This window comes from Pempheris klunzingeri, chromosome 23, assembly GCF_042242105.1.
Source record: "Pempheris klunzingeri isolate RE-2024b chromosome 23, fPemKlu1.hap1, whole genome shotgun sequence".
Classification (NCBI taxonomy): domain Eukaryota; kingdom Metazoa; phylum Chordata; class Actinopteri; order Acropomatiformes; family Pempheridae; genus Pempheris; species Pempheris klunzingeri.
In genome coordinates, this window is record NC_092034.1 from 14,753,512 (window position 1) to 14,780,824 (window position 27,313).

Sequence of the window (27,313 nt, forward strand, 5' to 3'; positions counted from 1 at the left end):
ACGTACGTCTGATTCATTCCAATTAGCTGCGGGCGCCTCCACTTCATGGTTTGTCTTTGCGAGTCCGCAGGGGTGAGCGAGCCATGACAGTATGGGATTTTGAGGCACAAGGAGGGTAATGAGGGAAGGAGAGATTGGATTCAAATCAGGACAGAGTGGAGGTAGAGGATGAAATGTCTCTATTCTGAAGGGTGATATTTTAACCGTTTAGTCCCCGGGTGCTCGGATGACAGACCTTGTATAAGTGGTGCTCTTCTGCCACCCAGTGGATGTTTCTGGTACTGCAGGGACGGTGCACTTGACACTTTTCTGGTGACCACACGTGTCCACAGACTGAGTGCATAGAATAACGTAAGGAGAATCGATTATATTGACATGAGGAGGAAAACCCAGAGATATTACATGATGCATTCATGCTACATAAAAATATTTCAACAAGAGAGAGGAAAAAAGATGACGTTTTGAGTCAGGGTGACAGCTGATGTTTTGACTAACTGACTACTAATTCTATTGCCAAAGAAGGTAAGAAGTGTTTCCATGCTGTGCTTTGTAAATGTCGCCGCGGTTACCCGTTTGCCCACCCATAGCGGGGATTCTTCTGCATCTCTCAGCATCCTTTTATGAGTACGCTCCAACACCGAAAAACATTTAAAGCACACTGTGGCCGGGCTCGTGTCGGCCCGTGGTGACACATGTGAGCCCTCACTGCAAAAATAAAGAGCAGCACTCAGGAAACTGTCGCTGCACTGAGTCTATTTATGGCACGGCTGATTCCAGACAGAGAGGAAGCGTGGTCGTGCCCAGTGTTAAATAAGAATGTCTCAAAAAAACCAAGCTGACATTTTTCCAAGGTCTAAGATCCGAAGAGTATTATTTCTTCTCCTCTCTTTCATTGTAGTTAATGTTTTCATTTTTGCAAGTATATCGATTTAAAAAAATTCCATGACATACGACATAAAGGTGCTATTGCAAGAACACGAAGACACAGAGGCCTTGGGGTGCAGTCTACATGCTGTCATCAAAGTTTCACAACCACGTACATACAGTACCTGAGAGGTGCAGCAATGACTGATCATCTTTTGATCACCGTGATAACTACGTTTACAGACATGTCAGGCTTTGATCATCATATTTACTGAATGTGACCTTGATCTGATGCTGTAGATACTGCACCCAAATCAAAATCTACTACTTTGACAAATCTGGGGATTGTGTGCTAGTTCTAACTACATTCGAAAGGAAGAAAAATAAAAACTTACCTTAAATATTCTAAGGCCAACCCTTTTCTGTTTCATATAATGTCCCTTACCTGTCTTTCTCGCTCCCTCGTTCCCTTGTCCAGAGGCGACGGTGCTGAGTTACGACGGCAGCATGTACCTGAAGATCATCATGCCGGTGACCATGCACACGGAGGCCGAGGACGTGGCGCTGCGCTTCATGTCCCAGCGGGCGTACGGCCTGCTCATGGCCACCACCTCCAAGGAGTCGGCGGACACGCTGCGACTAGAGCTGGACGGAGGCCGCATCAAGCTCACCGTGAACCTTGGTAGGCCGCCACGGTTCACTGTGGATGTCCCTGCTAACCTTTCCCTTACCACCTCCTGTCTCCCCGTCTTCAGTCTGTATTCTAGTATTGTACACCACCGAGCTTAGAAGGATGGTTATGGTTTGACGTTTTGAGTCGGGTGGGGAAAAAGCTTCTGAATTTGTCCCTCAATTATTTCAGATTCATTTTGTATGAAAAAGACACTCTCTTTCTTTTATTCGGAGCAGTCGGTAGCGCATCAAGCTGACAAGCCAGCTCATGCCCATCACTGTCTATTTATTTAAATGGAGAATGGCGATGGCGCTCAGAGGCTGTTCATTTGAGAAAACTGAGGTACAAATAAAGAAACTTCTCCTCAAACTGATGAATTGCTTGCTAAGACCAAAGAATCCCCAGAAGACAGAAGTATTTTCTCTGCGGGGAACCACCCTGTCGTTGTTTCTGTTCCATAGTCTTTGACCCCAGGCCCCCCCACCCCCCCTCCACCCCATGTCCTCTATATCCATCCCCTCTTTTTTTGTTCCCTGTGAAGCCCCATAGCTCCTTCTCCAGTTTCAAAAGCTCCATCTCTAACAGCATCCGTGGCCCGGCCTGAGCCTCAGCCCACTAACCTGTCTCTAGCAGCTTCGCGGTGGCCGTGCTCCTCTGTCACTCTTCCTCGTGGTTAGAGCTCCATTCCCTTTCTTGTGGCGTTAGCTGGGGGGGGTGGGGGGTCTGGTCGGCTCCACTTCTGCCCGGCAGCAATCCTAAGAAGAAGAAGAAGAAGTAATTACAGATGAGTTCGGAGAAGATGGGGGTTGTAAAAAAGGTCCTAAATGCAGCTTTAGTGAGGAGAGGGTCGGTAGGATTGTAGAGCAGGGTTTGGAAGATTAATGATTTTGGAGAAGGGGCAAATGCATTCCCTCGAATAACTGGCTGCAGGAGCGCAGACTTTTTGACTTATTAAAATTTCATTGCAATAGATATTAGTGCTCCGGGGAAGCCGGCCGTGACCTTTAAGCCTAAGTCTGTGCTGATCCTTTAAAGGAACACACTCAGCAGTGAACCAGAAGGAGCATGACAGAGGTGCCCCGGAATATTGAGTTTAAGCCACCATAGAGACGGGAAGGTGGGCGGGTGGGATAAGCAAAAGGTGGCACCTCCGCTCTCTCTCTCTCTCTCTCCCTCCCTCTCTCTCTCTCCCATTTTCTGTAACTCTAACAAACACCCCACCTGGCCAAGACTCAGAAGATGGAACTTTTCATCCCTTCAATGGCCTCTATGTCTGCGGCCCTCGGATCAAACAGTCAGAGAGACCGGCTCACGTCTGTAGCTGTCAAAGGTCGCGCACGCCTTTTTTTTTTTTTTTTGTAAACTTCCTGTCGGCTTGACCCGCAATCTCACACACCTGCAGCTGACCCGCGACGACAAAGCCCACCAAACAGTCCCATTTTTCAGTTTTTCGGCGGGGCACGTCAGTGGTGCAGTTGACTGGAACTGCAGCTCTGCTCGGGCTCTCCATCGCTCTTTTGCAAGGAAAATTAATTAGTCCGCAATCAGCAGGGAATCCTCGATATCTGTTAAGGCTCTAATCCTTGTTAAGATAATCCTGCTAATTAATCACAGGGAAAGGCTATAATTGGACCAGATTTAGCCCTAATGATCTGTGAGCGATAGATAGCGATGATTACCTGTTCAATGCGTCACTCTAACAAACGGCGTGTTTTCTAGTTTGACGCCGGACGTCCTGCTGAGGGTTAATTGCTCACCGACACACGCGGCCCATCAATGCATTCGAAGTGAATTCTATTCGCGACGCCCCACCTCTCTACAAAGTGACGTCGGTCCCTGGCTGTTTGTGTCCACTATTCTGTAGCGGTTGACAGCTCGAGACCACAGCCCAGCCACACACCAAGTGACGTGCACACGCAGCTAAGAGCCACTAGATGGGGCAGATTAGCAGTGGATTCACGTGAATAATTTGATACTTTAATGATCCCTGCGGCAGGGGGGGGATTCAATTCATCGCTCAAATACTATACAGAGTTTTCCAGTTGACAGAGAGGAATTTTTTTAACCAGCACAACCACCTTTCTGACAACACAGCTTGTAAAAATGATAACACTTTTTTTTTTTTTTTTTTTTTCGCTGTGTTTGTGTTGCCCCACTCGTAGCAAATAGTACACCGTAGGATCTTATTTCCCGCGGTTTGTGTGCACCGGGGCGTGCGGTGGCTGGGTTGTGCAGATCACCCTTTCTTGTCATTTACACTGTTGGGTTTCTCATGCCCAAAGTGCCGCAGAAGGCAAGTGTGTCTCAAATTGCCGGGAAAGAGGTCCTAAAGTTACTGGGAGAAGACATCGCATCAAGCTCTAGTGACTGCACAGCAGCTGCAGGAAGAAAAAAAAAAAAAGAAGAAAGTTTGCACACATTGTGAGCAGAATGGCGTCACTGTGTTTATTGGCAGTGCAGGTTGAGAAAGCAGCTACCTTATTTAGACCGGCTAATTCTGGCCCAAACATTTTTGTGCAGTTTAAATTATCAGGCTCTATCTGACTTGTTTAAAAGACATTAATCATGTGTTCATGATGTTTGAAGTGCTGAATGTTTTCTACAGTCCAGTATTTAACTAACTTTTGACAAAAAGATGGAAAATAAAAGGCACTTTAAATCTTTGACGCTCAGTATTTCAGAACTGCACTCCATCCTGACAGACCCTCATAATTCCAAGCACACAGCTTGTATTTTGATGCCGTCTATAAAGTTTTTATCGTGCGTTCATACTGCCGACAGCAGAGCACTTCATATTGGTTATATTTCCATAAATACGACGGAAGGCGGAAGTGTCATTCTGCATCATGCTCTCCGGCTGTACGGACCCCGCGGTGTAAGCCTTGCCTTCTGCCGTGCCTTGGGGATATGGGGTGGAAGGAGGAATGGATGATGGGATTGATGGAGGTAAAGGGTGATCCTGACTCAGAGCTTGTCCCCGGATGGTGGCCCCCAGAGCAATGCTTGGTTGTCTGCAGAATGTACTTTGAAGGATGTAAAATGTTTTTCTTTTCTCTTTTATCTTTTTTCTCCTCTTTCTTTCTTTCGTTCTTTCTGTCCCTTTCTTTCTCCTTTTTTCTTTTTTATTTGATCTCACCATTTCGCTCTCTCTTCCGCCAGATTGTATCAGGATAGACTGTAGCCTCAGTAAGTGGTCCTATCCGTTTTTCTGACTAAAATGTACTGTCTATCTCATCTTGATTCTGTGCAGTGGACCTTTTCTGCTTTTCGTCTGACCTCATGATGAGTGACACCTCTCTCATTAACTACATCTCCCACATTTTCTCACCTTTGAATAAGCATTTGTGGAATTTCTTTTTTTTTCTAATTTTCATCTCTGCCTTATTTCTCCCATCTTTCATTTCTGTTTTCATGCCTCCCTTTGCGTCCACCCCATTCTCATAAATGCAATATCTCAGGAAAAACCTTGAGGGAATTTCTTCAAATGCGGCATAAATGTCCCACTTGGACTCTTGGATCAACTGATTAGATTTTGGGGGTCCAACGTCAAGGTCACACATTTTGGCCATAACTCAAGAATTCATTCATTCACTATTTATGACAAAATGTCTCTCAAATGGATAAAGTGATGACTTTTCATATGCAAAAAGGTGAAAAGCTTCACTTTGACATCACAATGTTCTGCAAAAAAAAAAAAAACACTCCTCCGGCTGTAACTCAGCGCCATAATTCAGGAACAGAAGAGGAGATTGTGACCATATTTCACATTCGGTCGAATACTGAATTGGCGACACTAATCTTGGGTCTTGGGACGGACGTCGGCGCGAAATGCAACTCGATTGGGCTGGCGGAGGCGCACGGCTGCGAGGGGCGGTAATTATAGTTCTCACACCGCCTCGTTCGTACGTCTCTGCTTTTTCCAAAAACACGATTTAAGTTGCATTGCGCTTTCTATTCCTTAGTTCTGTCACTTTGATTTCCCCTTTTCTGTCACAGTTTTAATTACTGTTTCACTTGCATAATTATCAGGACCTCCTCACTCGCCCATCACTTTGCTATGAAATTATTTCATTGCCTCTTCCCTGCTTATTACCCATTCTATTCATTTTCCTGTCAACCTTCTCCGAAAACGCATTCAGAAAAGGGCAACTTGACACTCCCCTGTTGGATGCTTCCATTTTCTATTATGCGGCGCTGAGACTTGGCTCCACTTGGCTGCACACACAGGTGTTGCTTGTTTTCTATGTGGGACAAAACTGTAGTTTTGGCCCCCAGAAAGCTAATTGCTTATCCACTGAGAGACGGCACCACCTGTTGTGTGCTTGTTTTCGGAGCAAGCTAATGTTTTTCTGCCCCATGCTGACAGAATGATAGCAAACAGTTATTTCTATCATGGCCACTGACAATTGAACAACTAGCCCACAGGTAAGTGTCGCAAGCCGCAGTGACAAAAGTGGAGAAAGCCTGTTGTTTGCCATAGTGTTTGTGTCTTTGTGTGTATGTTTTGAGTTTGGGGGCTTGACATCGTCTACATCACAGCAATTAAGGAGCTAGAATCACGAAGCAGTGATAGTTTTTTTTAATTTCCATTTCTATCTTAAGAAAAAAAGTAGTTTTAGAGATTTTTTGCCGAGTATTCATTCAGTCATTTATTGAGCACGAAGGTGTTACAGCTCTTAATGTGCAGTGGTGATAGCTGAAGCCACAAAACGAATTATGTCAGTGGAGGTTTTGTATATGAACCGCACTCGTGCGACGTCCCATTCTCCCGCCGTATGTGTGTCACGTCTGAGCACTTAAAATACACTTCAGGACTGTTTATGTCAGACTTTATAGAGTGCAATTCCAAAAAAACTTCAAAAGCCTCTGCCAGGCATGGAAGTGATCCAAGTGTATGACGAATTACAGCACTTATTATGTGTGGAGCCACTGGCATGACACACATTCAGATGATGCTCGGAGGATGCTGGTTCCCAGCTTGACCACTAGATGTCACACAAGCACTGGGGATGATCTCCCCTCAGCAGTGAGAAGGTGGAGAAGACTGAACCTATTTTTCTTTTCATCCCAACACAGGGGCTCCAAGTCATTCCCTGTTAGGCTAGCTAGACCTGACATGGATTCACGCAGTTACTCAGTAGTGCTGCTCACTTGGAACACTGGGTTTCAGCAGTTTTGTCAGGAATATTTTTATCTAACCTTTACTTTCTTTTTTCGTTAACCGAGCACCCTCGTGCAGCGGTGCCCTGCTTCATGGCTACTCAGTCGCACACGGCACTGTGTAAAATAAAGAGTGTGTATGCGAGGAGAGGGAGGGAGAGGGAGAGGGAGAGAGAGAGGAAGCAAACCAGGGTAGAGATTATTCAACAACCACAATTTATTCAATGCACCTGCGGGTCGATTCCTCCTCCAGGACCCCACAGCAGCTAAAGCCTTGAATGCATGTGACAAAATAAGGTACCGGAGTCCCTCTGCCAGCTGCTCCAAGAAGATTATTCATTTACATTTATTATAACTTAGTGGCACTGCCTGCACAAGAAAGCAAAACTGTGGCAGCCTGAGCAGCATCATGAATGTGTCGCATGGCCACAGAAAAAGGCCAGTGAGTAGTGGAATAAAGAACCGAATACTGAATATGCCCGACGAATCAAAATGTGATGACCTACGACCTACTACCAAAAATGGCCTAAGTAAACACAAGGTGACGACTGTAGATTCAGCCAGGGCAGTGTTTCCAGGATAAAAAGGCATATCTAGACACAATATATCAGGAACAGAATAGCAGGATTTTGCATTGTGACTCAGTAAGAACACAGGATCCACACGATACTAAACCATGTTCCACTAACTGATATAAATAAACAGTGATCCCACGATGCATAACTAATCACATCACTTGTATGAAGAACTTTTGGCGCTTTGACACTCTCAGGAGGTGAATTATCCGCCTTGTGTTTTTACTGCAGCGCGTCGTGACGCTGCTCTCCCACCGTAATGCGACAGGATATGGTATGATATGATACGGGGGGCAGAGCTGCAGCCCTCAGCTCCGGTCAGGTCGGGGCGTCGGGCTGATGGTATCTGTTGGGAAGGTGGCCCTTTCAGCAGCTAGCAGCGCCTCCTCTTTGCACTAGATGGGATGAGATTTGGCGTGACATATGGCCTGCATGTTGGACACGAGCGCTCCCGTCTGCTAATGCCATACCCTTTGGCCTATCCACCTGCAAGTGCTCACTCTAGAGCACGCTGAGAAAAAAAAAGCACTGTGTGTGTGTAGAGGAGACAGAAAGTAACTGATAGCAGCTCAGTGTGTGAGCATCACAAAACTTACTGTATAGGAATTATAGCTGCGAAAGTGACCTAATGCTGGAATTATTTTTTTTTTTTTTTTAAATGTGTTACCTGACAGTAACAGGTGCAACCAGCCGATGCAGATCCCCTCAGCTAACGATGGATCTCCTGTGTGTTGACTAACAGCCGACACTTTCCTGAAGACGGAGAGAGCCTGTTTGTCTTAATCACAATATCATTACTGTGTTCTGCTAAGTGTGCAGCTTCTGTCTCTCTTTTGGGATTCCTTTTTTTTTAGTTTGTCCTAACGGCAGCTATGGTGAAAGTTAGAGGAAAGATAGTATTCATAGCAAAAAAATAAACTATAGTTAGTGTTTGGCTACTAAAATACTCTGTTAAGATGATGACTTCACCTCATCTTCTATTTCTAATGCTCGGCATGCCTATCCACCAGCCAGACCTCCAAACCATTACTGTCTGACTTGTAACACAAAGGGTATAAGACTTGGTGTAAATTGTGAATATATAATATAGTATACTGGACTGTACAGGAAATTATTGGCTAGCTATGGCAGTGAAAATATGGTATTTGGTCTGCCCAATAAGACTAGCAACTATAAAAAGCCCTATAAATGTTTTTTTTCTCAACTACCTTTTTATTATGAGCAATCAGTTCTAGCATGATTGCAAAGTGTTCTGCCAACAAGTGTGGCTCAAAACCAACTGCACACCGAGCTTAATACCGGGTCTAACATGAGCCATGTGAAACACCCTGTAAACACACCCAGCAGTGATGTCATTGGGTGCTGTAGTCCACTTTTATATCACTATAGAAAGGTGTTCAGTTTAACCACTGGATGTCAGCAAAGTAGGATTAGAAACTATGGCAGAAGGATGTTAATAATAATAATAATAATAATAATAATAATAATAATAATAGGAACAGTGGTGGAAGATAGCGGCTGTGACTAATCTCTCATGTGAGTAAAACTTGTGGTAACAAGTTAATTGTAAGAGGCAAACCAAGATAGGGACATTAATTCATTTTTATATGTGCCCAAAATTATATAGATTTTCATGAAGCAGTAATTATCCTAACAGTGACCCACACCTTATCCTATTATTGAGTCATTTTCCAGATAAGTGAATTTGGCTCCACATTTTTTATTATCTTTCTAACAATGCCACAGACCAATAAGAACACAGAGCACCGATGACTAAGAGTGATGAGTGTCACGGTTAATACGAACGCCCACAAACACAGATGCACATGTACGCACGCATCACTTGACACATATTGCGGCAGGCAGGATAAAAGGTTTTTTTTTCCCACGCGCCCAAAACGCAGCAATATCTGTGTCACAGAAGCTGCCACCGTCTTCCGCCTTAACTGCCTCCACCCAGGTTGTCAGGTGTCACGCTCCTCCCTCGTATGTGTCTTGCACAGTCACGACTACTGAAAGGCGCAGCACGGCGCATGTCGATCTGTAACCATTTCCCCCCCCCGCAGCTACAGTTTGTGTGTCCAGAGGGCGGGTGTGTCACGGTCATTTTATATTTGAATGGATGGTTTGTTCAGTCTAATTTGTATTGAATTGAGTTCTTATCTGCCCGCCCAGCTCTTTTTCCTCACTCGTCTGGAAGCAGATGGCTCCCTTACTTCTCGAGGAATCGCAAATATTGAATTTGAATGAGTTTCCGATCGTTCGCTGAAATCATGAGTCACCGCATCCATCCTCGGCCAAATGGATGTCAGAGATGGATGTGCAGTGGGCACGAGGAGCTGCCATCATCACGCACAATGTTCTCGAGTTTGTGAAGTTTGAGCATGTATCAGAGTTAGACTGTATAAAATTTGTTTTAGAGATGCTTGGATCGGGATCTGATTTTTTTAAAGGCAATTTAATGCTCCGATGGAGGACAGCCCTTTTTTATTTAATGTTCGTTTTATCCTCCAAAACTCCAGGCCAAATGTGGTGCAATGAGCCAATAAGGGGAGTATGTTATTAACATAATGCCTTAGATCTGTGCACCCTCGGAGATGGGCGCGTCATTTGATATAAATAGATTTATGTTAAAAGCAATCATCTAGTTCAGCGATGGACAACAGAACTTAATTGCACATTCCCCCAGTAGTTAACACGTTTAAATATAATTAACAGTTGTCTGGGTGATGCTGGTGCACTGCTCAGGCCCAGTGTGAGAAAAAAAAAACATGTAAGTGCATTGGATATAAGCAACCTTCCCCCGACAGCTCCCTTGAAAGAGTGTGTCGTCACACAAATTCCATCTTTAAAAGACAGAAAAGAAACATTAAAAAAAAAAAAAAAACAAACATCCCCCTCCCATGGACGCAACTTCATTTCGTTTCCACACGTTTTATCACATTTTGCTTTTTGCATGTTTTTAAAAACGGGAGCGAACGAAACGCCTCTTAAAACAGAAATGACCCAATAAAGAAGCACTTTGAAGCCTGTATGAACTTCAAAGGAATATATAATCATGTCATTTTTGTAGCTACATCTAGAATGGAATGTGCAAAGGGGGTCAGTGAGTCTGTGTGGGAACATCCTCGCGTTAGAAATTGCATATATATATAATTGCCGATGTGTTTTTTACGGCGACCGCGAGCTCTGTCGCACACGCGTCGCGTTAATGTGACGGCAGAAGCATCTGTTGGAGCCAAAAAAAAACCCCAAACAAAATGTAAATGGCAGGTCCGGTGTGTAATATCATGCACGACTGTCCACTGGTTACCATATACACTGTTGTCCATAAAGTTGGAATAATTGTTCAATACCCCCAATTTTGTTAAAGCCTGAATACACAGTTTGCAAAGGTTCATTGTGGTTTAAGTTTCACTGTGATGTGTTTGGAGGAGTTTGATCAATAAAGTTGAGAAGATATACACTTTATTTATCAAGAATAAATCACACTGTCACAATCATTTCATGAGAAGAGGTCAAAAAAAACATTTGATTCCAACTTTATGGTCAACAGATGTACCAAATTTTATTTCTCACCTATAGTAAGCGGCGAGGCCCCAACCTTTGTAGCTGCTGAGCTTTCAAGCCTGTTCATGCATGTATAAGGGAAATATATATGCTGTGGTCATCAGAAAAAACTGTACTCTTAGTTTCAGAGTCTAAATTAGTAAGCAGGTGTTGGCTAGTAATCAAAGTAGGAAATGTAGCCTAAGTAGTTGTAGTAAGTAAAAATCTGATCAGAAAATAGAAAAAAGATGCAGATTGCATTTATTTTCTTAAAGTAAGAGACAATCACCCAAAACATTTCTTTCATTGGATGCAATTGCACAAATTAGCCAAAGACCCGTTATTACCAAATATTTCCATGCTGGGAAGCTGATGGTCTTAAACGTAAAAATCTTTTATTTAGCTATTATTTCAAAGCAAGGCTGCATTCAGACTCCGTGTTCAACATCCTTCACTCACTTTTAAAGCTCAAGGAGAAAGAAGATAAACACGGAAGACAGGTGAAAGAAACCTGAATTGACAAAGCAGAGTGTCGACACAGGGAGGGGGGGTGGGGGGGTGGGGGGTTCGACTCCCAACAACAGCTGAGAAATGAACGAGTGGAAAGACAATGAGAGAGAGGAAAATAAGGAATCGGGGCAGGCGATGGTTACGACTAATGCTGAACGAATGAAGGAGGTCTAACAAGGATGGCAGAGCGCCGTATGGTTTTTCTTTTTCGATATCCTTCTTCTTTCCCCCCCCCGTCTCCGCTCTCTGTGAACTTGAAACACCTGAGGCAATCTGCTCGCTAGACCTAACCGATTGAGGAGATTGTCTTCCTGCCCCTTTTTGTCTAATAAGAATTGTCCACACCGATGTTCCACTTTCTATTTGTGCTCCGGCCACAATTTCAATTCTTTTGCTCGGACAAGGTAGGAAAAAGAAAGCTGCCTGCTCCGTCTTTTCACCTGGGACCTGGTCAAGTACTGAGAGCCAAAGACCACGTCTGCCCTGCTGGTCCGCCGAACAGCTCGCGGAGCATGTTGAGCTGAAGGGTGGAGCCTTCAACTCTCGCACCTTCAACTGGTAGCTCATCCGACTGTAGCGGCTGGTTAGTTTTCGTTCTCGACCAATTCGTTCTCATCAGGGTTTTTCTTTTCCCGAGTTGTGAGGACGTTCCTCTCCCTGCCTATTCGCTTTGTTCCGTTTTGAGAACAATCTTACTTTGAACACAAACCAGTGCTCGCAGAACTCTTACTGTAACCAGCAGAATACATTTTAGGAATCTATTAGATACCCCCCCCCAGTGGTCTCCAATTAAATGCGGTAAACGGTTTGTTAAAAGACGCTACTGCTGGTCTCCTACACAGGCCAGTTGCTCTGTATTAGAATGACACTGTAATGTGCAGTGTGATCCTGATGGACCGGTCTGACTGCAGATATTAAGTATTCTGCCAACGCTCTCCTACCTTATATGCATCGCCTGGAGATCTTTTGCTTGGTGAGACAATATACAGTGATGATGACTGTACAGTTGTCAGACAGAAAGGGTTACGCAGAGTCACACTTTATCTGGTTTGTTAACATTTTAGAAATCTGCAGATTTTATCGAGGACATACTGTGTTTTAGTGCTGCTGATCTTAAGGTTATCATGAAAACAGTCGTTTGGAACTCTTCTAGCATTAGATTGATGATCTGCTATTGCACAAAAATGAAGATAGTCCAACAGAAGTGTAGTATAGTAAAGTGTCAAGCACAAAGGGTCAAAGGCTTGATGTGATCATTACTTAAACCAATCAACTTCAACTTGGTTTTTGTGTTTTGCACAAGTGCTCAAGCACTGAAGTGCAAAACAATTCTTTGCTCCATAGGAAAAGATTTTCTCCGTCCACATCGGATGCTCCCCACCTATTTTCACACACATTTTGTCAGGTCACACTTTTCACCTGATCTGAATGGCTGCACAGAGGACTGGACCTTTGTGTTGAATCTGGGTGTGGCTGCCTCACTGGCACGACCTCAGTCCACGATCAGTCTCCCTCCTTTCAGTGCTGCACGGCACCAGCGACAGGTTAGATATGGACTCATTACGGAGGCTCTAATGAGAGAACTGGCAGCAGCCCGGAGCTGTCGAAACCCATACTGCCTTGTAGGACTGATGGCTATCCCATGGGATCATGCCTTCCCGCCACAGCATACTGGAAAGTGCGGTTGAAACCATAAATCAGCATTCCCCTCTGGGACCTTTCTCTAAGAGCAAGGGAGACAGATGTGAGGGGGAGGAAAATAAAAAAAATAAAACAAGGGGGACGAAGGAAACTGATGAGTAGCAGGAGATGGAGGGTGAGCATGAAAAGGGAAATCGAGGATGGTGCAGATGGTAGTGCGAAAGAGAAGGAGGGAGTTGCCTGTGTTTGAAGCACTGAAGGGGAGCTCTGAAATTCTGGAGAGGACGTACAAAATGTATGATTCATTTTCCCGCTTCTTGAAATCAATCTGCTGTCCTCAACATCTTCCTGAGTCAAATAGATCTTCCTGCGGCGGCCATCTGCAATGCTGGGAGCTATCGACGGAGGTTATTCTCTCATGGATGCTAAAAGCTCCAGCGCACTCTTCCTGCACAGGGGCGAGAACAGTGGGGAAGAGAAAGTGTGTGCCCCCCCCTCCCCGACAACAAGCACCGACTACAAATGTCTGCATGCGAGCAAAGCATCACACACTCCTTTTGCTTCATAGAAAGAAAAGTAGACGCACACACGCACAGGCTGCCATATCTCTGGAGGTGGCACGGGGAGGGGGGGGGCCTCCCTTCCTCTTATTCTTTTTCTGTCATGGACCCTCCCTCGCCATCACACCCACTTCCGTATTCTTGGACAAACTCGGCCACCTCCCATCTTTGTTTTCTTGTCCCCGTTTGGCGCCATGTTGGAGATGTTTTGGATGTTGCCACAGGGGGGCTGTTCTTGCTGTTGTGTCAGCATGCCACTGTCAGACCCCCCCCCCACCTGATCCACCACCACCACCACCACCAATCCCTCCCATGCACCGGCACGAACACATTCCTCCAGCACCTCCTCCAAGAAATGCATCTGCTCTCAGCGTTACAACACACGCAGCAGAACAAGGGGAGCTACTTTGCGCGGGGCAGAACGTGATAGACTGAAAGTGGGGGAAAACACAGGTCGGAATTGGGGAAAGAGAAAGGACGAGAACGATAGTCGGGACAATGGCATGAGGGAAGAGGGAGGAGGGAGAAGAGCTATAGATAGAGGCTCTTCATGCAGATGTCTGCTTGCGTTTTTATCAGCGTTATCTACTCTTATCTTTCATTTCCATCACGGCATCTTTGCTGTTAGCAGACGGCTGCCATTTAGATGGCATGCATGGAGACACACACACACACACACACACACACCCGGCTTTTCATTAGATCTGCAGCGATAGGCTTGCGCTCCTTTGAGATAGAAAATATGATATCTTAAGATAGGAGCCAAATGACATTATCGTCAAAGGAGGTCTTATCCTGATAACTCTGAAAAGCAAAGTAAATCCTGTCTCTTGCCATAGAAACTAAATCAAGTTCTGCAGCCTTATGTAACTATTCTTGCCGTCTCCCTTTGCTTTTTACAAAAAAACAAAAAAAAAAAAAAAACATGTCCGTAGGGGTCAGAACCCTCAGTCTTCTCTGAAACCATATTCCGCAGCAGTAAAAAAAAAAAAAAGTAATTTCTACTTCCACTGCGTCCATATGCTATGTATATATAATAACCATTTAGGAAGTCATCCTGCAATGCTGCCTGCAGAGTGACTGAGGCATAAAGAAGAGAACAAGGGTATGAAAAACTCTCACTCACTGTATAATGTATATACTATTGTTAAATGTGGCTCGCCCAGAAACACACTTTCCGATTTAGCCGTTGCTCAGCTCATTTTTAAACAAGACACTTACGAATCTGAAAGTCAATGAAGGCAGTTAACGCAGTCACTGGTCATGAATTATAAAATTGCACCCCTGGGTGTCTGAATAAGGCATTATTTGCATAGTCCATTCAATTTTAGCCACATATATAAGAAACAGCTCGGGGTTCTGGATTGTTGGGGAGCAGTTTTTTTTTTTTTTTTTGTCAACATGGAGTCAAGCACATGTTTTAGGACTTCTTTCCATCAGACAAAATGTTGTAATAACATTTAAGCATTTAAAAAGCAGTGCTTGCGCTGGGTGTTGCCGGTACCTTTTTTAATCTCCTTTAACCCTTTCATGCATAGAGGTCACTACAGTGTGCAGCTATTCAAAAGCTGTTTTCTTGTATGTGCATGAGTTTTGATGGCACAGTTGCACATCAGCCACTACAGTGGATGCTATTGCATCATCTCATACACTGACTGCTACCCAGTGGGAAGCCATTGCAAGTGAAAAATAAAGAAACCAAGATGGTCGACAGACGGCCAGAAACACCAAGTTGCTCATTTCTTTCTGTTCAAGCCTTCTATAAAAAGAAACCCTTGTAGGTAAGGACATCTAAGGAGTCATGCAATTGCACAATTTAAGTACTGCTTTTATATTGTGAGGAAATTATGATTAATCACGTGTCTACTGCATCGTGCATCACTAGCTATATTTCAACTACTGGACATGTAAATATATCTTTATAAAATATGGGTTGAAAAAAAAAAAAAATCTTCACATTTTTCATGCCTAAAGATGAATAAAAACACTTCTGACTGAGGTTATCATGATTCATGCATGAAAGGGTTAAAATCAGCAGTAGATTTATTTAGGCAAAGTTAAGACAAAACTGTTTGATTGTTGAATCCCCAAAAGTGAAACGCATCCGTCTGGGCACCTTACGACTTCTCACATTCTTTATAAAATTCACAGATATTATGAACCAAGACCTAATCACAAGAGAGCAAATTGCAGAATTGCCTCTATTGTGATTTTATCTAAACTATATTACCCCCCCCCCCCATCTTATATTTGAATCTATTATATTCCATAATAACTCTCTGCTACTCAACCAATGAGTTTATATGTTTCTCATAATATATCAGCGACATATTATAGTGAAGCTGTAAACTGCGACGCTACAGGAGAGCGTGTCATTTCCTGCAGTTTACCGTAATTCCCCAAATGAGCATAAGATTACCTCACTTTCAAATGGAAATCAGACAGTGATTATAAGTGGTGGAAAGCCCCCACTGTACTGTATTAGTTCAACTTCATAAATAAACATGCGACCTGCATACCGCTTAAGTACTTTTGGAAACACAATCCGCCCCTCCTAGCTGTCAAACACTACTGTTGTGTGTCATCTTTCTTCGTTAAAGCCAGTGATAAATCGTTTCGCCTGCTGCGGATTGTTTCAGAACTTTAACAAATTGCGCAGGAATACTGAGGATTTCCCGCCCCTTTAACGGACGTCTCTGTGCCGTCCATTCGTAAGCGATACAATGCTCCCCCCTCAATCTCACATCACCATTTCTGATGAACGTGGTTAGCATACGAGCGCGGTGGCAGAAATGGCTTTGGTGTCCCGGAGTCGTGGCCCCGCCGTCCAGACAAGCAGTCGACTGGAGTAATCAAGTGTGAAGGTTGAGAGGAGCAAACAGCCATTAACCTCCCAAACACAGGCCATCATCGCGGTCTGCAGAGGACAGAGGGGAGGGCGTGTGTGTGTGTGTGTGTGTGTGTGTGTGTGTCTCTTTTATTGCCGTCTGATGGATAGAGTGGATTGTGTGTGATTGTGAGTCTGTCTGATGGGAAGTGTGAGTGCATGTCTGCAGCTATGACTGTCCTCAGTTGGGCAGCGTATGCTTGTGCATCTGAATGTGTGCAGTGGTGCTTGCAGCATGAGAGTTTGAGGCCTCGACTGCAGTCTGGTAAATAGTCACTGGCGATTGTGTGTGTGTGTGTGCGTGTATACATTCATATATGCTCCGGCCTGTGTGTGTGTGTGTGTGTGCATTTCTGTTGATTTGAGGTCAAACCCGGCTATCCGGTGCCATCTCGGTGCACATTAAACCCATATGGTGGTACAGTATGACTGTGCTTGGCACACACAGGAATACGACCGCCTGTTTGACATGCCACTGTGTCGGCTGGTGTGATGCCATGCTGAACCGACCCATCTGCTCCAGGCAGAGCTGGCACAGGGGATGACTCATCGGAGGCAGGCATGAGGAAAAAGGGCACTGGACCTGGGGTTTGGCGAGGCATGGTGTCCAAAAAATCTCCTGAACTGCTGCCCTCAAAACTGGTCCAGAGCGTAAACAAGGGTGTGATGGAGTGTGAGGGTGTGTTTGTTTTCAGCAGAGACTCGACCAGTAAATGCACTTAAGAAAAGTCCAACGTACTAGCTGCAGAATAGATCACCTATCGTTATAGCTTAACGATATTATTATAGGAAGTATTTATATTTAACGCAACATTTTGTATGTGTGTTCTACACGGTGATCTGCACCTGGAGCTCACAGGTGAAGGGCTGTGGTCTGGAATGTAGCAGAGAATATGTAGAATACATTCAAGTCAATCCAGCGTCCTGAATGACACATCAAACCGCCGGGCGTGTGTGCGAATACGTGCGAAAACGTGTGTAATCGGAGGCTAGTGTAGGTTATCAATGTGCGTTTCAGAGCGCTTCTTGGCTCTCTTTTAGCGCGGCAATGAGATGTGCAGTATTTATAGGATTTGTTCATTTGGGTGGGAGGAGAGCATTCAGCCGTTTGAACTTAAGAGGCAACACGCTGTAAGGCTCTGTTTAAAAAAAAAAAAATCAATAGCAAGTCAAGCAGATTCAGAGGAGATGGCGTGTTCAAGGTGTTTTTTAAAGCAGAGATACCTGAGAAAAGAGGAGTTGTTTGTTGTGTGTGTGTGTGTGTGTTAAAGGTGTGTGTTTGCAGCGCAGAGCCATCTGAGGGTAAAGGGGAACATGTTGAAGGAGGATTGGACTGTTAAAGAGACAGACAGGGAGATGACAGAAAGGGAGAGCGAGTAAGTGTTTGTGAGGAGGGTGGGGGCGTTCCTCTTCATTACCAAAACTAAGGAGCCGTGCCAGGAGCACAGATGGCGGAGGAGAGGGGGGGGGCACAGGGGTTGGCACATAAACTGCAGCACACACACACACACACACACACACCACATGCATTCACACACTCAAACTGGCATTAAAAGAAAATAAATCCAAAGAGTAAGTCCTCAAAGCTCAATATGTTCTCCTTATAATTGTGATATACAATTGCAGTATAACAAACGCACATCATCCAGATCACCTGCACACACACACACACACACACACACACACACACACACACACACACACACACACACACACACACACACACACACACACACACACACACACACACACACACACACACACACACACACACACACACACACACACACACACACGTCATCAAGCACTCGTGGTGTTCCTGTGCCTGTCTCTTGGCCGGGAAAGTAGTCCTGCTGACGGTGCATTTCTCTCTTTATCTTTTGGTCATCTCACTTTCTCTAACACACACACGCACACGCACACGCGCACACACACACACACACACACACACACACACACACACACACACACACACACACACACACACACACACACACACACACACACACACACACACACACACACACACACACACACACACACAAGCCTTCCTCCAACCCCTCGCCACCACTGATGCTATAACCTTAGATTAAGATTGTAACAGCGCTTTTCTTGCGCTCTTTCTCTTTCTTTGTTTCTCTTTATCTGGTGTTCTCTCTCTCTCTCTCTCTCTCTCTCTCCCTCTCACACACACACACACACACACACACACACACCGAGACCCCCAACGGTCCAATTAGGAGCACTGGTCTGTTTGCACGGCAGGAAAGCAAAGCAGCATGCTTGTGTGTGGGAGATGTATCTATTGTGCACAGCATGTACTGCTCTCCTCTGCAAGGTTGAGCGGAAGAGCAAGCTTTCACACTCACTCACTCACACACACACACACCAACACACACCTCCCACAAATGTTTGGAAAGCAGGAAAGCCACGTAGTCTCAGTTCATAGCCCACAGTACCTACTGTACACCTAAGAAACACTTACCACCTCCCCACTTTTACACTGCAGCTGAAATCACTTTGTTACGTGAAAATCTATCGTCACTTAACACCAGCTGTACGTTTGGTTCTTTAAATCCATACACGCCGTCTCCCATGGATAATTATCTGGATGTGGCCAATTTTACACCACAAGGAGCCGTTAATTCAATATCTATACATATTGATTGATTGTTAGATCTCCACTGGCAAAAACAAATATATTGCTCCTTCCACCTACTGTGCGGGTGGTGAAGCTACTGCAGTGTTGCTTGTTCTGCACATGCTAAAGTCGTTTTTTTTTGGCTTCATCTTCAATAACTTTGACTGCAAACAAAAGGAAAAAAAAAAAAAAATTGCTGATAAATGACGTTTATGCGTGATGACTGGAAGAATAGCGTCTGCTTCAGGTTTTCTCTTCTGGATGATCATGTTAAATTTCCCATATAGGCACAATGTAGGTCAAGGGGGGGGGGTCAAACTCAATCAAAGAAGGGGCCAAAACACGGTCAAAAAGTCAAAAAGTGCTTATTTCATTATAGCTTATAATATAATATATATTTTATTCAGAAATATGAATTTAAACAGCCAAACTTCAACAACTTTTCCTCAATAAAATAAATCCAATTTTAATACATTTTTTCTCACATTTGTTCTTTATCCTCATGTGTTGTCTCACAGTGCCGTCTTATATTTATACTCTTTAATTACGGCTACATCAGCTCCGCAAACGAGACACACGGGTTCACCTCCGACATCGACACACAGGTAAAACTCTGCCTCCCACCTGCTTTCAAAGTCCACTTTTCGTTTAGCCATTTATTTTGGGGGCTAAACGAAATAAGTGTCGCTATGACAGCGCCGACCGATGCATTGACTAGCACGGCAGCTGTTCGGTGCATTGTGGGAGTTGTAGTATTAGAGGTGGGAGGGCCATTCTTAATGGTCACACGAAATTATCTTTTTGAGTTTGACATGTCTGATGTAGGTCATTATCAGGTCAATATGGGTTTCTCTTATGTATTTATATTTTGGGGGCAATTATAGAGCAACAACTGTTTGAAACTATGTGTCTCACCCAAAAAAAGACGTTTTTTTTATTCAAGGGCAGCGGTGCCCCACACAGAATGACAGTCCAGCCGGATGTTTCCTGTGGTTTTACGTTTAAAAGAACAAAGTGTACAACCTCCTTTACATGCATTCAAAGCTGTATGCACCTGCACCATACTTCCGTCTGAGTGTGTATGGTACAGTGTGCTCACGTGTACTGCGCTCTCCCAGATGGGCGCACAACAGGGGGTTGCCGGAGGTTCATCACCTGGTAGTGAAATGCTAATCATGAGCATAAATAAGTCCTATACTTGTAGCGCACACACACATATTCCCACTTTAATTACAGCATCTGTCCGTCTTGCTAAGCAGACGTCTTTTTCTATCCCCGTCTTTTCCGTGAATCCACGAAGAAGCCCGGCATTACAATTCCCCCTGGTCAGCATTCGGTCTCTCAGGTTGAGTTTTATCCTCCTCCTGCTGCTCTGCATGAAAAATCAATTTCAATCATCCGCTATCTGCCCTCATCTCCGCATTTTCTGTTTTTCTCTTTCTCTCTGGCTCCTCCTCAATCTCTCCCTCCCTCTATCTCCCTCCCTCTCTCTCGAGCACACTCTCTTTTTCGACGACACTCCACATTAGCAGCCTCCCTCTCCCCTCAGAGTGGGGCTGCTGAGCCGAGAATGAAACGCCGAGGAGTGTGTCTCTCTTTCTTTAATTGGACTGCAGTCCAACGGTCAAACGCTTCCTTTTCTCTCACGGGTGCTCGCAAGTGTGTGTGCGCAAGAATGCGTGAGCGCGTGACTTCGCGGGAAAAAACATGCGTGACCTCAAAAGCCCAGAGCGCTAGCTGCTCGTGGTCACGTTCTCTTCCGGGGGGAAATTTGAATCGCAGAGCTCGAACTGGCATTCACTGCCGTAGCTCGTGCTTCGAGGGCGGCGGGTTCTGTCAAACCTCGTGGAAAATGTGCATGTGATCTACCGAAGTCGACTAACATAGCGGCTGAGGTTCCCTTTGTTTAGTTGAGTCAGTGCTCGGATTTAAAAAGTGGCATTTTCAGGGCACGGCGTTGTGCCACTGTGTGACATTTTTCTGATCAGTGTACATTTATTTTGTCTCATGAAGGCTGATTGATCTAAACCCTTATTCCCATGGCATTTTAACATACAGTTGGGTTTTCCTCCACAGCTCCGTCTGGGCACTAGTCTGACTGAGTGGACTGGGGGTATAAACTGTCTTGTTAGCTCAGACACATTTTCACATTCAGTCCGTTCTAGTAAACTTTCACCCTCTGACTTGCCGGCAAACCCTGCAGCTACTGCTGCAAGACAAACACCGCATATGCTTAAACGACCCCGACAAACGCTTTGCCCTCCCCCATTTATGACTGCGTGACTCAAAGCTGCCTCCGTAGTCGTCTACTGTCGCCCCAGCGGCGGACTCACCGGGGACCGCCTGTCATGCTGTGGTGCTGTTTTCGGCCATCACAACGGCCGGCAGCGACTGCTCCTCTCTGGGCCCCTCTCCGAGCGTCGGGCTTCGGCGCGCCCGTTGGTTTAACAGCCGCTATGGGAGAGCTCTCTGGGTCCGCTTCGTGTCCGGCTCCAGTCGGGCCTGATTCTGAGTGACAACAGGGGGATGTTAGTCGGACCACACAATTCTCTGCTTCATGCAGAATGCAACGGAGACTAAATGAAACAAGCCTCACAGTAATGTTTTATCATCTGTAGTTCATGTGGGGGACTTGGAGTTGAGGTGTTGTGATGAACACGAACAGGAAGGAGAGCTTTTATCTGATTTGGCATCACATTCGGTTCGTCACATTTCTCTTTTATTACTCATTTATTTCAAGCACCTCAGATGTGTGAAGACGCACGCGTTTTCATCAGCGGCCTGAGAGATGTCATCCCATCTAACACGGTCAGAGAGGAAACAAACATTTCTCATCTTTATTTTCCTGTTATGATGGAAATGTTGTCTTTGTGTTGCAGCCTGATGATCAACTCCACTCTCTGGAGTTGTTTTGATTAGGGTTTAGACATAATAATTACACAACTGTTTTCAAGGACTCGACTTCAGCAGCAGCAGCAGCAGCACCAGCAGCAGCAGCAGCCACACAGCCTGAATAGAGACTGATGGAAACAACCGGCAACCATTAGCCGACGACTTGTGTTCCATTGATCCGATTGCATTAATCAAGGTTGTTTACAGAGGGAGCACAACGGCCAGTGATGGATGACTGCTGGTAATTATGAAAGAGCCCACAAACATCACACCTCTCGTTTATGGTGTGCCGACACTCGATGAAAATACAATCCACAATCCCAGCTATTTTTTTTTTTTTTTTTTTAAAACACAAGTTGAGAAAATCTCCCCGACACCTCTTCAGCTCCCATGTGACACATTTAGAAAGTGGCTGGAAAGGTGGCGGGCCAAGAGGGGAAGGGAACAAAAAAAAAAAAAAGGCGACGGGATGCGATCGCAGCCCTTTGGCCCCCGCCGATCTCCAAGACGGCGTGAGAGGGCACAAGTGGCGGGATGAATATTAACTGCGATTTAATAATCGCCGGCTCTCTTATTAATGAACTCGTCCCTTTTTGTTTTTCTAGCAATGACTACATCACCGTGCCAGTGGCTGCATTAAAGGCTTAGAGGGCTCATTTAACCCAGGTTAGCTCTCAGCACTCCAGTGTGCACTGTTACCTGGGCAGTGCGGTGAGACTTCACCAATATATCACACTGAGCCCAACACCATATGCTTCATCAATATGCGGTTTTGAGACGCTCATTATTCTTAACTAACATCAGGATCCAGGCGTTGAGCCAGTGCAGAAATACGCCACAGTCTGTAAGTTAAGTTTTAATTTTAAGTTTTAATACTTGACACCCTCCAAAGACGAGTGTGTGCCAGTGGACTTTTCCCAAACTTCCCTGTGTTGGTCCTCAAGTAGTGTTGCATCATCGTGCATCATGCTTTGTCCCCCCTTCTGCCCACGGCTTTCTGTCGCTTGGCTAGCTCGGCCAGAGCAGCATGGATGTGTTTGGTACCCCCATTGTTAGGGGCATTATGGTCAAATGGCTCTCATGAGTGCAGCAGTAGCCCTCGCTCTCCTGCGTCCCTGTATCAGCCAAATAAATATTGCATAGATTCTATTATTCAGGGTAACAATTCACATCCATTTGTGCTGCACAAGCCTCTTTTAACTTTTTACACTATTACATCAGCCAGCTGGGTCTGCTGCTGCTGCTGCTGCTCTGGATCTTGGTCCTTTTCTGGGTTTCTCCTTTTTGTCATCTTCATGCGTTTTCATATTTCCCCACATTTCCCATCCTCCTATCTATCTTTGTATCAGCTTCAACTTCTCTGCTGGCAACTTTCAGCCAGCTCTTTTCTCTCTTTGCAGCGATACAGCAGCCTTCCCTTTATATTTACTTCACACATGGTGCGATCAAAAAAAATCTCTCTTTCCAATTTCATGTGGCTGAAGACAAAAAGCCCATGAAAAAAACAATATAATAAAAAAAAAGTAACAGGAGTAAATGGGAAAACAATTCTCCAGCGGGCCATGTGTGTGTTCTTGCCAGGCAGGACCATCAATTGATGGGACCTTTCTTCCTCCAGACTAAATAATTTCACACACAACTGGGAAAGGGAAAAATCATATTTCGACAGGCTGTAGTATATCATCCACTAGAGCACCTGGTATAATACACCATCCGGCCAACCAGTCAGAAAGAACCACCGCCGCTGACGGTGGGCTGGTTTCTCTACTTAGGGCCCAAACACCACACCGTGGAGGCCTTAAGACCTCGATGATGCTTCAGAGTGAAAATGGCGAAAGGCTCAGCAGATTTCGATACTTTGCCACGAACAAACAGGACATGTTTAATGACATGTCTGACGTCTGAAGACATCTAGAAGCCACTTTCATAGCCAGAGTGCCACCTACTGGAAACAGGAAATGACATCTTTTATACTTTATACTAGACCTGCTCTTCATGGAAAGCGTCTTGAGAGAACGCTGTTGCGAATTTGGCGCTATATAAATAAAGATTGATTGATTGACTGACTTTAACCCTTGTGTGGTGTTTGGGTTTGTGGACCCGATTTCATCCGTTTTCATGTTCTTTATCAAAAGAAAAATGATACGATTAATCATTTTTTCGACTCATCAATATGAGCCAATGAGTCTGAGTTTGAAAAAAAAAATTAATGGTATCATTTTGCTCTTGATGGAAAAAAATGAAAACGGGTCCCACAGACCCGAACACCATACAGGGGTTAATGCAGCGGAGTAATCGAGGAAAATGTTCAACTTCTCAAATGTATTTAATGAAAAGATGGCAGATCACAGTATGCCAACACAACAGAACAAGTTTAGTGATCCAAACCAAAATAGCAGGTGGTGCTGCATTTGAATTAAAACCAAAAATAACAAGTGCATCTTATTTAATAATCTTATTTAATTAATGTAAGTTGATGTGATGACCTGCATCAGTGGCTCCACACTGAACAGACCTGGATTGATCAGAAGCCGTTGATCCAACATACAGAACTCTTCAGTGACTTCAGCCTGTTTTAACATACCTGTTGATCTCATGCACAAACAGGAAATAAAAAAATAAAAAAAAAGTGCAACAGCTGAGAAGTATTTTGAAAAAGACTCAGATTATGTAGCTTTGGCTGAGAATCCTCATTCACTGAATCTGTGACAAACAACACTGCACTGTGGGAAATTGAGAGAACTAAGCAGCACTCACTTCCACCTCAGGTGTCACAACACTGAGGTGTTTCTCCTCCTCTGTCCTCACTGTAAGAACACCCAGATCTCATGTGGTCAGTGTCCTGCTTGGGTCAATTAGCATGGAAACAAACTTTTCGGGTCTTCTTCTATCCTGTGAAATGGCGGGAGTCCATCGGCATCACGGGGCTTTATCGCCACCTGCTGCTTAGGAGTGTGAACAGACGGCACTGCGCCTTCAGAATAAAAGCACAGGATTTTTTTCTTAATTTTTTTTTTCCCCCAGGCAAAAGCCCACGACCCACTGAGAACGGGTCCGTGACCCACTTTTTACATGAAAGTTTCATGGTATGGTCAACACTTCATATACAGGTATATAAAATTAGTGGGACATGCAAGGGCCTGCTCATTGCTGCTTGCATAATATAATTTAATATAAATTCTATAATTAAGGACTCAGATACTTGATCTAATCACACAAATAACACTGAGACAAAAAAAAGTGTAAAAAATGCAAATACAAACTTGCAACAGTATTTTGTAAACACAAAACAGATCTGCGAACACACAAATTAAAGAAAAAAAATCTGTGAATATTAAGTTCCAAATGAATGAAAAACATTTGTGAATATTTTACTAACATTTACAACTTTTAAACAGATATTCATGAATTCAGTTCAATAGTTATATTATTACTGATTATATTATTAACAATTACAATACCAATTCTATCATTAACAATTATATTATTACCAATGACAAGGTTACAAGGTTCCACAGGGTGGATGGATTATGAATTCTGGTCCATTTACAAAGTATCTTAATCATTGTACAATGTATTAAATCCTGCACCCTGCAGTCACTCCCCCAGCTCAAAACGTTGAATGTTTGCTGTTGCCATGACAACAGGTGTATGTTTATTAGCTAATCTGGCTTATTGTTGATTTATTTAAGGGGGGGAAAAAACAGCTTATAGAAAGACTATGGATAATAAATCCACGGATGAAAGGAACCTGCAAGCCAGCTAACAGCTGTATTCTTAAACGGCGTGAACGGGAAGCACCGTTCCAATAAAACAAAAACTCAGACAGAGCAGTGAAAGACCCATCTTTATCACTAGCATAAATACATACTGTATAACCTTCGCCGCAGTTCATAACTCCTGTGTTTGTGGAAGGTGTTTACTGTTTACACATTAACACAGATATTACTGATTTGTTGACACAAACAATCTCCATACGATAGTCAGTGTCCTCTGACGGCACGGTTTCTTTATTTCCCAGCCACAATAACCCTCACAGAGAGTACAGAAGGTGGCGTAATGGAAGTGGCTGGTCTCCTCCGGCGTTGTGCTATTTCAGTTTCCCTTCATTATTATTGTTCACAGAATCCGTCCTTATTCCTTCTTATCACTGATTACCTTCACTTCATCGCCGTGACACTGTGCACGCCCACAACTGGCATAACACTTGCATTTTACCCTCTGAGGCCACGAGAGGGGTGATTGATACTCTTTGTTGTCACATCCCGTACTTTCCCGCTCACGTACGTCTCCTTTGAGTCCTTAAACAAACATTGATACAGCTATTAAACCGGTGTCAGCCACCGCCTCGACTCTAGCCGTGAATCACGTCAACTCGTCACGGTGCATTGAAAGAGGGATTCATGACTGCCGTCTTAATCAAAATCCACACTGTTTCTCCCGCTGTCAGTCCCTCACGCCAACAATTTGTTCTGATGTTGATGTAATAAGGGCTCTGTCATTGGCAGGATATAAATAGCCTGATCCCCACTTTGAAAAAAAGACACTTACGTAATTATATGGCTCTGAGAAGCATTTCTGTAAAGCCATATGTTGTTGCATCAAACTGTCTCCTTCAGTTGCAGAGGCAAACCCCCCTTCCCTCAAAAAAAAAAACAAAAAAACAGCATAGAGAGGTGAGCAGGGAGAAGGGAATTGGGATTAGAGACATGGAATGTGTGAATTAGGGATGAGAGCTGTTTGGGGGATGAGCATTTGAAGCGTCTGGACTTCGCCATCAAGAGTCGTCTATGTGCTAAAGTGACACGTGAAATGCTCTGTGGAAGCACAACATGACTCCGTGTAGTGTTCCTGAGACAGCACCTCCAGTCGTCACTTGCTGCCTGTTCTAATCTACTCCCTCAGCTGGTTTACGACTTATTTGTCCCACTGTCTTTGATGACAACCTGCATGCAACACTGTGAGCTTTTGAGAAGACATTCGATTTTACAGTCTGTCAGGCCACAGATTTGATTCCTTTTTATTTCTGGTAAACTGAGAAAAATCAATAGCGTGAATTTGTTTTTGCAAAAATGCAGGTTTTCTCCACTAGCACTGTCACCTACTGTGTGTGAACTCTGTGTGCGTGTGTGTGTGTGGGTGTGTGAGTGTGTGAGTAGGCACACACAGCATTCCCACTTTGCGGTTTGTGATTTTGAATTCCCTCCTTGCTGCAGGCAAAGGACCTGAAACGGTGTTCGCGGGGCAGAAGCTGAACGACAATGAGTGGCACACGGTGAAGGTGGTGCGGAGAGGCAAGAGCCTGCAGCTGTCTGTGGATAACGTCACAGTGGAAGGTTGGTTGCACTGGGGGGGGGGGTG

General features: G+C 44.5%; 1 protein-coding gene across 1 annotated transcript in view; it reads left to right on the forward strand.

Moving 5' to 3' along the window:
* nrxn2b (neurexin 2b) overlaps positions 1–27,313 on the forward strand; it is a 520,316-nt gene that overhangs the window by 214,994 nt on the left and 278,009 nt on the right. The window contains exons 10-12 of the mRNA XM_070854280.1: positions 1,343–1,546; positions 4,697–4,723; positions 27,169–27,288. Coding sequence (XP_070710381.1) covers positions 1,343–1,546; positions 4,697–4,723; positions 27,169–27,288 — 351 coding nt within the window. The remainder of the gene's footprint in view (positions 1–1,342; positions 1,547–4,696; positions 4,724–27,168; positions 27,289–27,313) is intronic.